At 45.8% G+C, this 12563-nt stretch overlaps 1 protein-coding gene across 1 annotated transcript; it reads left to right on the top strand.

The window, feature by feature from the left end:
• The first annotated feature begins 5201 nt into the window (after positions 1–5201).
• LOC148045447 (uncharacterized) lies at positions 5202–9112 on the top strand. Its single transcript, XM_087716138.1, has 2 exons — positions 5202–6870; positions 7416–9112. Exons 1-2 carry the CDS (start codon positions 6200–6202, stop codon positions 8965–8967), a joined length of 2223 nt encoding a protein of 740 aa, XP_087572264.1. The 5' UTR covers positions 5202–6199; the 3' UTR covers positions 8968–9112.
• Positions 9113–12563: the final 3451 nt, after the last annotated feature.

Raw genomic sequence — 12563 nt, 5'->3', positions numbered from 1 at the left:
TAGTTTACATAGTTTTACATTCTTCTGAATATGTATACAAGAATGTTACCACACTCAGTCCACATTATTCAATCCTATGTCTAACTGTATCATGATGTATTTTGACCAATACAACTGGAATTACAAAAGGAAAAAAAAATTGCAATATCATCTTTATTCATTCTAGAATGTAAATAGTAAAATACTAAAAACTTATCAAATTTTGATGCACTTTTGTCTCGCATGTTTATGTAACAAAATAGTTATGTGACCGTGATCTGTGTTCCATATGTTATGGTTAATCATTAAATTAAGCTATTAAAATGTTCTGCTGGCATTTTTAACATTTTAAAGCAAGACCATTTTCCTCCTGTAAGCTTTAAGCAGTTTTTCAGCTGCCACAAAAATCAGGATGATTATAACAATGATCTTCAACAACAGCAAAATAGAGTTTCACAAAAAGTGTTTCATTGGTCATGTTTCACTACAGTAGCCCTCAATTTATGATGCATTCCCTCCTCCAAAAAAAACCTACTTACTGCCCATTTTCAAAATTAACAACCCATACACAGTCATGTGATTGCATTTTGGGTGCTTGGCAACCATCTCACCACTTCAGATGTTTGCAGTGTCCCAATCATATAACCACAACTTGAGACATTTTTTCTAGTTTCCAGTGTAAGTCCGGGCTCAGTTATGGTGATAAGTCAAGGACCAGCTGTACAAAAATAATATTTTAAATAATATTCTAATACCTATAACCAATCAGAACTACAGAAATAAAATAGAAATAATGGTCCTAAAATTTAACTACAAATAAAACCAATGGAATCAGAATTTTAAATTCCTGAGAGAATAAAACACCCTTTGTGTAAAGTTGCAATGGCAACCCCTCCACGGGGATAAAAATATATATTAGTCAGTGTATCACAGTGAAGAACAGTTCCTCTATTATCTTCTCTGGAAAAGACAGGAGAAATTTCAATAGGAGAAATTTCAATAGGAGAAAGGTAGCTTTCAAGCACCCAGATCCCAAGTTTTAAAGTGATAACCAACACTTATTCAAGTCTGAAATGATTTTTTTTTAAAAGCTTAACTGATAAATACATTCCCTACTTCTACCCATATCAACAAGCCAGTCCCTTGCAGAATCAGATCATAGTCAAGATAGCGCATTGTACTGATACCCACTAACTTCAATAGATTATATTTAGATATGCACAACCCAGGTTCTATCTGTTGGGTGACACAGCAGGTACAAACTCAAGGGGATTCAATTCATTGCAGATTATTAGAGGGAAGTAGCCTTCAAGCTTGTGTTGACCCTTGGTGACTGCCTGGATTGGTCCTTGCAGTTTTTCTTAATAAGATTTTCAGAAATGATTTGCCATTGCCTGCTTCAGAGGGCTGAGAGTGGCCCAAGGTTGCCTGGATGGCTTCATGATTAAGGGCAGAAATAGAACTTGGTCTCTCGATTTCTAGCATAGTTCACTTAACCATTACCCCAAACTGTCTCTCATTGCAGACACAGATATTGTGCTTAAAATGATCATTGGGAGCTGCATTACTAAATGACATGGTTGTAAAGTCTGATTATCACATGATTGTGACAACTTACAGCATTTATGGCACTCATTTATTTGATTGTATCCCACCTTTATTATTTTTACAAATAGCTCAAGGCAGCAAACATATCCAAAGTATCCTCTTTCCTATTTCCCTGACAACAACCCTGTGAGGCGAGTTGGAGTGAGAGTGAGTGATTTGCCCAAAGTCACAATTTGATGGCTAAGACAGGGACTTGAACTCACGGCCTTCTGCAGTTGTTCTTGATAGGTGAATTCTGTTTCATAGCACACACACACACACATCATTTGTGATCTGCTACCTTACCCATTGACTTCGCTGATGAGAAGTCAACAGCAAAGATCGCAAATGGTGATCATGTGACTGCAGATCACTGTGACTCAAAATTATGAGTCAATTGCCAACTGTCCGAACCAAGATCACATAACTATAGGGACACTGGAACGGCTGCACCTATGAGAAGCCTTTGTAAATCCCTCTTGTTCAGCGCCATTGTAATGTTGAATGGTCTCTGAATAGCGATCGGTCAGTGAGGATTATGTCAGGCCTGCAGCCATATTTTCTTTTGGGTCTTTGGCCTGCCACAATTTTTATTATTCTGCTATGCGTTTTCTATTGTGGAAAATAGAAGGGGGGATTGTAAAGAGTTACATACTATGTAGCCACAAAAAAATTCTTTCAGAAAGCCAAGGTCATCCTTTGTCTCTGCATCTCTGCACCTTACCGAAATTGGATGGGTGGAACTGCCAGCATGGCAGTGGGAGATTGGACCATATGATGGACTTGTGGGGGGGGGGGGAAGATTTTGAACTTTCAACTAGGTGGGGAAAACCAGGAAGCTTTCAGATTAGGGTTTTCCCAGATGTGCCAACGTGGCCCTTAATAAATTAAAACTTTGAGCAGTACTTTGCCTTGGACTCTGATTTACTTTTGGATGCTATTTGGAACCCTGACAGACTACCCGTACAGCAGTCATAAATGAAGAATTGTCCTACCTGGGTTCAGGATTTCATCTTGTCATTCTTGGTTCTGACTGGGGAAAAAAAGAGGCATGGATATCATGCCAACAATTCTCCAGTCAAGCATTCAAGTTTAAACAGTTTGGAAACCCAAACGACAGATTTTTCATGTGATTCACTGGAATTAACTTTTGCAAATGATTTTTTTTCTGTATAGCTTAAACTCTTGTGTTCCCCCTTTTTCTTGTTCATAGGTAGTTTTGAATTAAAAATGCTGCTGAAAAATAGATTAAGCATAGTTAAGCAGGTATGTTTACAAAAACAGTATTACATTCTATACTGATTACTTTTTGGTGGGCATTCATGGAATTTTTGCTGGACAAAGTATACTTTCATCTGATCTGGTTAAGCATTTTTCTTCTTAAATAAACATTATTCCTACTCCAGTTAGTCAGCAAGGTGAATTTCTCATACCAGTGAAGAAATCCTCTCCCAAAATTTCCATATTTGGTTAAATTGTTTTGAAATATGAGACAGAATTAACCCTGCTTAATATTTAAGATAAAGATTGTGAAGGTGCTGTTATACACTAATGTGTTCTAAGTCTATAGGATAGCTTACATAACTTTTATTCTGCTTTAAGTAAAGGTAAAGGTTGCCCTCGCACATGTGTGCTAGTTGTTCCTGACTCTAGAGGGAGGTGTTCATCTCCGTTTCAAAGCCAAAGAGCCAGCCCTGTCCAAAGATGTCTTTGTGGTCATGTGGCTGGCATGACTAAATGCCGAAGGCGCACAAAATGCTGTTACCTTCCCACCAAAGGTGGTCCCTATTTTTCTCCAGTGCACTGCTCAGAGAGCCCAAATGCTGGGTTAACACAGCCTATCTGCCCTTGGACTGAGTGATGATTTTCTTGACCACGCCTCCCTTTGCCTGCACATGCTCAATTCGAAAACTCAGTCCGCCCGAGTTAGGGCTGTTTTGGGAGAGCTCCAGTCTAAGAGCAGAAAGGCTGGAAAAAGTTTCCCAATTTGGACCACGTTTAAATTCTCAGATAGAGGAAATCACGCTTCTACATCAGGTCTGTCTATTTGCCTCCAGTGAGGCTTCCGTCGCTTTAAGAGAAGGGCTGCCGGTTTTTCCCTGCTGTTGCTAATTGCAAGCACTGCAGGGGGTTGAAAAGGCTTGCACAGCGGGGGCTGGCTAGCAAGGGAGCAGTTAGTGGGATAAACCAAGTTCCCTGTTGGAACAGGGGCGTCCCAGGGGGAGGAAAAGTCCAGCAAGGCTCTGAGAAGGCTCTAAAGCAGGTGAGCCGGATTGCTGGGATTCCCTCGCCTGCTCCATTTTGTCCGGCAACAGCAGCGACGGCTGGAGCCTTCGCACACCTTCAGGGCTGGAAAGAGCGGGAAGCGGCTGCGTGCGCACCCCCCGCCATTTTGGATCGCTCCGACTCACCGGGCAGAGCGGCAGAGCTCAGAGCGTGCGAGGAACAAGGCAGCAAGAAGAGCCCAGCCAGCCAACGGAGCTTCAGCGAGCCCTCAACGACTGCAGAACACCGCGGGGAGGCTGGGGGCTAGTCTGGGAAGCCAGCTAGCCCCTCCCTCCGGAAAATAAGCTAAGTCTCGGGGAACCGAGGGCGGTGGGAGGAAGGAAATCCGACCCCAAGGCGGCCCTTCCCTCCTGGAGATTCTGCCAGCGCTTTTGGACTGCAAAGGCCAGCGCGTGCCCATCCCAGCTCCAGCTATCTCCCAGGCCTCGTGGGGACCTGAAATGGCTGAGGAATGCAGGGAGGCCTTAGGGGATCAGGTGGGGCCCTCCAGCAAGCGCTGCAAGCTGGATCCCTCTGTAAATAAAGGCAAAGGGCACAAAGGCTCACTTGAAAGGTCTTCTCCAAGAGCCACAGTGGATCCCAGGGAGGTTTCAAGGCCCCTTCAGCCAGAACCTAGCCCAGACCGTCGCAGCAGGGAGTCAGCTTCCCCTGATCGTGAGGCCCAATCCCCCGGGGACAGTGAATTCTTGTCTGGGGATAACTATGCATCCAGGGATCCATCTCCTGAAGCATCTTGGGGGTACCCTGACTCCCCTAGCTCCTCCATCGGAGAGGAACGAGATTCTGTCCAGAATTCCCCCCTTGGGAAGGGTGGATCCAGCTCAGGCAGGCCTAGCCAGCGCAGGCCCAGTAAGCAAAAGAAAAAAAGGGGGAAAAGTTCTGCTCTCTCGGATGAAATGAGGGAGGTAATTGCCTTAGCCATCTCCCAAGGGATAGCTGAAGGCATTAAGCGCAAGGGCTCTAGCAAGGGCAAGGCCCCAAAGGAGAAACGCAAACCTAGGGCCTCCACCTCTAAGGAGCCTGTATCCTCCTCCCCATCTTCAAGCCCCTCTCACTCTGGGTTATCAAGTTCTGAGCAGGAAGAAGGGGAGATTTTCGCCCTTTCTGAAGACGAAAACCCCACCCCTGACAAGCCAAAATTCTCTGGCCTGTTTCAACCGTCATTATTCAAGTCTATCTTGCACAAAGCCATGACGGCCACAGAGTTAGGCCCCACTTCCAGACCTGAGGCCTCTCAGGCTTCCACTTCCAAGGATCTTAAGCATGGGTTGTTCAAAGAGACAGTAGAAACCCCCGAGGTTATTCCTGTGCCAGACCTATTTATGGACGTGGTACAGCGCCAGTGGCTACAGCCAGGCACCCTGACCAACCCCAGTGGGGGGGATAGAACTCTATATGCAGTAGAAGATAAAATGGAGGAAATCCTCAAATTCCCAGAAGTAGATGCCCCAGTCGTGTCTCTAACTTCCAATTCCAATCTGCCAGCTGAGCTCCTAGAGGGACTTAAGGCAGAAGATAAGAGGTCAGAAAAGGCATGTCAGAAAACACACATGGCGTCTGCCTGGGCCATCAAGGCATCCACCTCTGCCTCCTTTTTTATTAGGGCCACCCTATTCTGGCTGCGCCAACTCAGGTCCAGACCCCCGCCAAGGAAATCTAGGTGGCGCCATGAGCTAACCAAGATTATTACCGCTGTCGAGTATTCGGCGGATGCCACCTTGACAGCAGCAAAATTCTCTTCCAGAGCTCTAGCTTCCAATATCACCTCCCGCCGCCTCCTATGGCTCAGGCACTGGCAGGCCGAAATGAAGGCTAAATGGAAGCTGGCATCGGCCCCATTTAAAGGGGGCTTTCTGTTTGGAGAGGCCCTGGACAAGTTTGTCACCGAAACCAAGGACAAACGCAAGATCCTTCTGGCAACCTTTAAAAGGGGTGACCGGAAAGGGGCGGGGTCCTTTCGTAAGAGACCCTACAGGAGCCAGGAAACAGGGCAATCTTCTCACCCTTCCTCCTATCAGAGGCCCTTTCAGGCAGGGGGGGGATAGGCACCAAGACAGATCCTTCGGGGCTCGTGCCAACCAATCCCAGTCTTCCTTTCGGAGACCATTCCGAGGAGGAGGAAACAACAGTGGTGGATCCCGGCCCTTTCGTAAGGGAAAGTGACGGTCACAGGGATCCCCCCATCGGGGGTCGGCTACGGCTGTATGCCGACAGGTGGGAGGAGATAACATCGGACAAGTGGGTCCTCAACACCATTCGCAAGGGCCTTCTCCTGGACTTCCTATCCTTTCCCCAAAGAAAGTTTATCCGCTGTCCTACCCCCAGGAACCCAGAAAAGAGGGAACGCATGAGGGCAGAAATCTGCCATCTCCTAGAGATAGAGGCGATAGAGCCAGTCCCCAGGGATCAGCAGGGGAGGGGCTTCTATTCGATCCTCTTCCTAGTGCCCAAAAGTTCAGGGGGGTGGAGGGCCATCTTGGACCTCAAGAGCCTAAATCAGCATCTGGCTTACAAGAGGTTCAAGATGCAGTCACTCCACTCCATCCTGGGCTGTGTGAGGGAGGGGGACCTATTGACATCAATAGATCTCAAAGAGGCCTACCTGCATGTCCCCATCCATGTGGCCCACAGGCGGTTCCTGAGGTTCTACGCGGAAGGGAAGCATTTCCAGTACAGGGCTCTTCCCTTCGGGCTATCATCTGCGCCCAGAACATTCACCAAAATTCTGGCAGTGCTAGCGGCTCATCTCCGCAACCATCCGGTTCGTCTGGAATGTTATTTAGACGACATAATCATTCACTCTCTCACCACCAAGCAGGCACACCGCGATGTTTCTCTAACTGTGCAGACCCTGCAGTACCATGGCTTCTCTGTCAACATGGAGAAGAGCCAGTTCCGACCATCCACCTGTATACAGCACCTGGGTGCGGTCATCAACTCCACCTCCTGCCAGGTATTTCTTTCGCCAGACCGGCTGTCGAACCTGAGACGCAGAGTGAAGCACTGCAGCCTTGCCAGGTCGGTACCCATCATTCAGCTGTCCCAGCTCCTAGGGATAATGATCTCGTGCCTGGGGGTGGTTCCCTGGGCTCGCCTTCACGCCAGGGAGCTGCAGTGGTTTCTGCTGCCAGTGCAGAGGGCCAGGAACAGCAACTCACTCAGGCGGGTTCGGCTCCCACGAAAGGTGATCCGGTCTCTGGCATGGTGGAGGTCCAAGGCAGTCAGGAAGGGCTGCCTGTTCAAGGAGCCGGAGAGACTAGTTGTCACCACGGATGCCAGCCTCCTGGGGTGGGGCGCCCACTGTCAGGGCCACCTAGCCCAAGGCCGATGGACTCAGAGGGAGGCCGCCCACAGCATCAATTGGCTGGAACTGAGGGCAGCTCGCCTAGCGCTGAGAAAGTTCGCATCTCTAGTAAGAGGGGCTCATGTACTGTTGATGACAGACAATGTGGCGACAAAAGCGCACATAAACCGGCAAGGGGGCACTCGATCAAAGGCCCCCATGCTCGAGGCAGAAGCGCTGGGCAGGTGGGCAGAACGTCATCTGGCTTCTCTCAGTGCAGATCACATCTCCGGCGTAAGCAACCGGGAAGCAGACTGGCTGAGCCGCCAACGCATCGACCACTCGGAGTGGCGCCTGCACCCGGACCTGTTCCAGCAGATCGTGAGGAGGTTCGGCAAGCCACAGGTAGACCTGTTTGCCACACACAACAACACACAGCTCCCACGCTTCTTCAGTCGCTACCACTCGCCCCAGGCGGAGGGAACAAATGCTCTGAGGTCAGCGTGGCCTCAGGGACTTCTGTATGCCTTCCCTCCACTTCCGCTCATCCCTCAAGTGGTGAACAAGCTCCTGACCGAAAAGGCAGACCTCATTCTGGTGGCTCCCTCCTGGCCCAGAAGGCCCTGGTACGCAGACCTGGTCAGCCTCTCAGTTCAAAGACCTTGGAGAATCCCCCGGGACAAGATTGCCCTCAGCCAGGGGGCCATCACCCATCCGGAGCCCCAGTGGCTGCAGCTAGCCGTTTGGCACTTGAAGGGGAGCTCCTGAGGAAGCAAAAATTCTCTGACCAGGTCATTCGAACAATCCAAGCGGCCAGGAAGCCCTCTACGACTAGAATCTACGATGCCACCTGGGCCGCCTTCTCACGGTGGTGCAAGACTAGGAACATAGAGGCCTCCTCAGCCTCGATCCCCCAGACCCTAGACTTTTTGCAAGAGGGTCTGGATAAGGGCCTTGCAGTCAGCACCCTCAGACGCCAGGTTGCAGCGTTGTCTACCATCCTGGCAAAGGGCTCCTCTCGCTCGCTGAGTCAGCTTCCCCAGATCAAGAGCTTTCTCAAGGGAGCAGCGAACATCAGCCCTCCAACTGTTCACCGGTATCCGTCATGGGATCTTCCATTTGTGCTTAAGGCCCTGACCAAAGCCCCATTTGAGCCCTTGAAAAAGACCAGTCTGCGCTACCTCACCATCAAAACCGCTTTCCTGGTGGCCATTACATCCGCTCGCAGGGTAGCCGAGCTTGCTGCGCTCTCTGTCAGGGAGGATTTGTGCGTAGTTCACCCGGACAGAGTAATATTGAGACTTGATCCGTCATTTGCTCCGAAAATTAACTCCCTGTTTCACAGGACTCAAGAACTTATTTTGCCCAACTTCTGTCCCCATCCTTCTCACCCTAAGGAGCGTGAGTGGCACAAGCTGGACGTGAGACGGGCCGTGCGCACGTATGTAAAGAGAACAAAGGACCACCGCCGGTCAGAGGCTTTCTTTGTCTCCTTCCTCCCTGCGTCCCTGGGCCGCAAGGTCTCCTCTCACACTGTGGGACGTTGGTTACGTGCTTGCATCAAACTGGCATATGAGCACCAGGGCAAGACGGCTCCGAGAAGAATCACCGCTCACTCCACCAGGAGCGCTGCAACGTCTGCAGCCTGGGCAACCCAGGCCTCTATCCTAGACATTTGTAGAGCGGCCACCTGGGCTTCCCCCACGGCCTTTATTAGAAACTATAAGATTGACACCTTTGCCTCAGCCGAAGCCTCCTTTGGCAGAAGAGTATTACAAAGAGTGGCTGAAATGCCAGAGGCTTCGGCGCTTCCCCACCCTGGGACTCAATAGCTTGGGCATGTCCCAGCATTTGGGCTCTCTGAGCAGTGCACTGGAGAAAGACCGTTGGCTTACCTGAACGGTCGTTCTCGGGGCACTGCGAAGAGAGCCCAAACCCACCCGGGTGTTTGTATTTGAACGATGTGGCTGTATTGACTGTAATTGATTACAGGACGGTTCCTTCGTTTTCGAATTGAGCATGTGCAGGCAAAGGGAGGCGTGGTCAAGAAAATCATCACTCAGTCCAAGGGCAGATAGGCTGTGTTAACCCAGCATTTGGGCTCTCTTCGCAGTGCCCCGAGAACGACCGTTCAGGTAAGCCAACGGTCTTTCTGTGTGCATTTTCTGTGCTTTTGAACTGCTAGGTTGGCAGAAGCTGGGACAAGTAACGGAGTTCACTCTGTTACATGGCGCTAGGGATTCGAACCGCCAAACTGCTGACCTTTCTGATTGACAAGCTCAGTGTCTTAGCCACTGAGCCACCGCGTCCCTTTATTCTGCTTTTACAACTCTTAAAAGCTTTGTTCTGGCTACAATCCCCTTAGAACTCCTCTAGAACTATACAACCACAACCTCAGCAATCTTCTTGATTAGCTTTAAAGGATTTCTTCAGTAAGACTTTATTATGTAGTTTTCTTCTCTGCTTTATGGGAAGGATTCATTAGAAAAATATTGTAATTTAAAGTAGGACACTTAGCACTAATTTTGTAGGAATAAACTATTTCACATGCTTCAGAGTGCTCATAGGGAGAAAAATACACTGATTATTCCACACACTGTGAGTATGTACCATAGTTGCTTTTAACTATTGGGCCAGACTTCACCTAATTTGTTGGGGGGGGGGGTTCACAGCGTGTATTCTTGCCAATTTTCCAGCTTCTGACAAAGGTTCACAATTAAGCTGTCTCTTTTCATTTCTCAGAAGAAAGCGTTGGAGCCCTGGAGAATAGTTAAAAGGGAATTAAGAGCCAAGCAGGTTAACATCTCTTCAGAATAACTGGAGATTACTGAATCACAGAAGCATAGTTTTAACCCTCCTACTCAGCACAAACATCCAAATTAATGAGCCACTGACAGATGGCTGCCTAGACTTTGCTTGAAGCCATTGTTGTTTTCCATTAGGATGGAGCTCACTACTTGGGATAATTGATTCCATTCTCTTAATATTAGAAATCATTTCTCATAGTGATTGAAAATCTATATTCCTACAATTTAAATCCATTTTTGTGCTCTGTGTTCTGGAATGCTATCATATCCAAAAATCCTCCCTTCTCAAAGCTAAATATTCATAATACCTTCAATTTCTCCTGATAGGACTTGATTTTTAGTCTTGTAATTGCCTCTGTTCCCTAGATCTATATTGGTTCTAATTTTTCTGAATGCTGTTCAGTCAGAATAAAGAACAATTGTTTTCTGTGATTTAAAAATTATCTCTGTGTTGAAAGCCATTATAAAAACTATTAAAAGATTCCATTGTAGTTAATAAACTGTTTCAGGAACATTAAGACCATTCACAAAGCATGTGTTGATTTAGGCACTGTTTTTCAATCTCGTGGTCTTCAGATTTTTAATTCCCATAATTCCTTAAAACAGCATGGCCAATGATTGAAAGATTATAGCAGTTGATCTTCGATACACTGGAACAGATTCCATCACAATTAGCATAGACTGAGGTTGATTGAATTGTTTATAATTCAACAGGATGTAGAAAACTGAGCCATTGTCTTAAAAATGTTGTGTGAATGAGTCCATCATATTAAAGCAGGCGGTGTATTTGTTTCAGCATAGCATATTATTAGAATAAACCATGTTATAATGAACCTGACCATCAGGAAGGTTGGGCTGGGAAAGCAACACAAACAATGAAAAAAATCTTAGTCAACTATCTTAAGCACAATAAAAAGAAATGCCAAACAAAGAAATCACTCAAAATGGCCATAGTTATTTTTAAAATAACATCTTTTTAAAACATAGCCTGATGCTTGAGAGCTATCACATGATCAAAACAAGAAGAATAAATAAATTTTGATAGAATAATGAGAAAAGGTAACGGCAGGAACATAGATCAATAAATTTACCATTGAGTTTCAATTTCCATAGATAACTATTTTTCTTTTACAAATAACTTCTGAAGATGCCAAATACAATTTTTCAGTTTAGTTCCCTTGCCTGTTGCTTGTATATTTGATAACTAAAATAAATGAAGCCATTTAAGACATTACACAACACACATCCCGAGGGGTGTTATGGGTGCCTTACCTCCACAGTATTTGTTTCCAGAATGTAAGTAATCTCTGTACCAAGTTTGGTTGAAATTGCTAGAGGCGTTCCAGAGTTATGCTGGAACATACACACGCCGCTAGTTTTTTATATATAGCTAAGTCCTTTTATTCAGACAGCTATCTTTGAAGTTTGCTTCAGTACATTTTGGGCATAAATAATTTCAATCATCTTGAATCATATGGGCTGCATTTTAGGATAATCTCAGCTGTTAAAGTGTTTAAATTAGGGAAGAACAAATACAAACAACTAGGCAGGAATAAGTATTACCTCAGAATATTAGACTTGCCCCCAAAGGCAGATTTTTCTACCTTTTTCTTCCTTTAAAATGCTTCAAATTTCAAACTTATTCAGGATGTAAGATTTTTAACTCTAATTGATGCTGGAGTCCATCTAACAATGCAAATTATTCTGGTAAAGAGACCCACAGGGATGTTTGCAAGAAGAGGTCAAAAAAGCCAAGTTTATGGCTGCACTTAAAAAATGGGAAGATTTCAAATCACACAGACTGAGTCACTGACTTGAATGTTTGACATCTTCCCTCATAGATACCTCCAAGGGTACAGATAATGGAAGCCAAAATCCATCACAGGCATTTTGCCTTTATCCAGAAGCTAATCATGAGCAGGTACCTGAGATTTTTTAACTCAATAGCCAATACTACTGTTCCTTTAATGGTACCATGTTACCCATTTTGATCAGAACGACCCTGTTTCCCTGAAAATAAGACCTCCCTGGATAATAAGACCAATTGGGCTTTTGATCTCATGCATTAAAATAAGCCCTCCCTCAAAAATAAGCCCTCCGTGAAAATATTGCAACACAGCAGCAATCACGAGGTGACCACGCTCGTCCCCAAAATAATAAGACCTCCCCGAAAATAAGGCCAAGTGCTTATTTTGGGGGCCAAAAGAAAACAAGACCCTGTATTATTTTTGGGGAAACATGGTAGATATTTATAAACTTTTTAGTGAAAGTTTTTTTTATGGCATGGAAGCAAAACATGGAAATTTCTCTATTTATTTTACTTCTCTGGCTATTTGTTACAAGACATTAGAATCAAATTTTATAATTGGACCATGTGAAAGCTGAATTGCATGACTCTCTACTTATCGGAGAGTTGAGGAATATCTAATATAGGGAGCCTTACAATCAACACAGACTTGACTCTATCTCTCTTGAATCCTGAATATTATACCACACTTTTTCATCCAGTCTCATAAGCAAAGATGGTTCTAGGTCCATATTCAATTTGGGCCAGTGCCCGTAAGATACAAGACTCCATAAATTTTGTGTGTTTTGCTTAGATGAATATGAACAACTTTAAA

The sequence above is a fragment of the Thamnophis sirtalis genome, unplaced genomic scaffold (assembly GCF_051295495.1).
Source record: "Thamnophis sirtalis isolate CommonGarterSnake01/CBP01778 unplaced genomic scaffold, rThaSir2_p1.2 scaffold_5, whole genome shotgun sequence".
Classification (NCBI taxonomy): Eukaryota; Metazoa; Chordata; class Lepidosauria; order Squamata; family Natricidae; genus Thamnophis; species Thamnophis sirtalis.
Note: the sequence above shows the minus strand (reverse complement) of the source record. Positions and strands in the feature narration are given on the sequence as shown.

Coding starts and splice junctions, on each gene's coding strand:
- LOC148045447 (XM_087716138.1), top strand. CDS start 6,200: ATGAGGGCAGAAATCTGCCATCTCCTAGAGATAGAGGCGATAGAGCCA. Junction 6,871..7,415: donor AAGCACTGCAGCCTTGCCAG/GTCGGTACCCAT, acceptor CTCTCAGTGCAG/ATCACATCTCCGGCGTAAGC.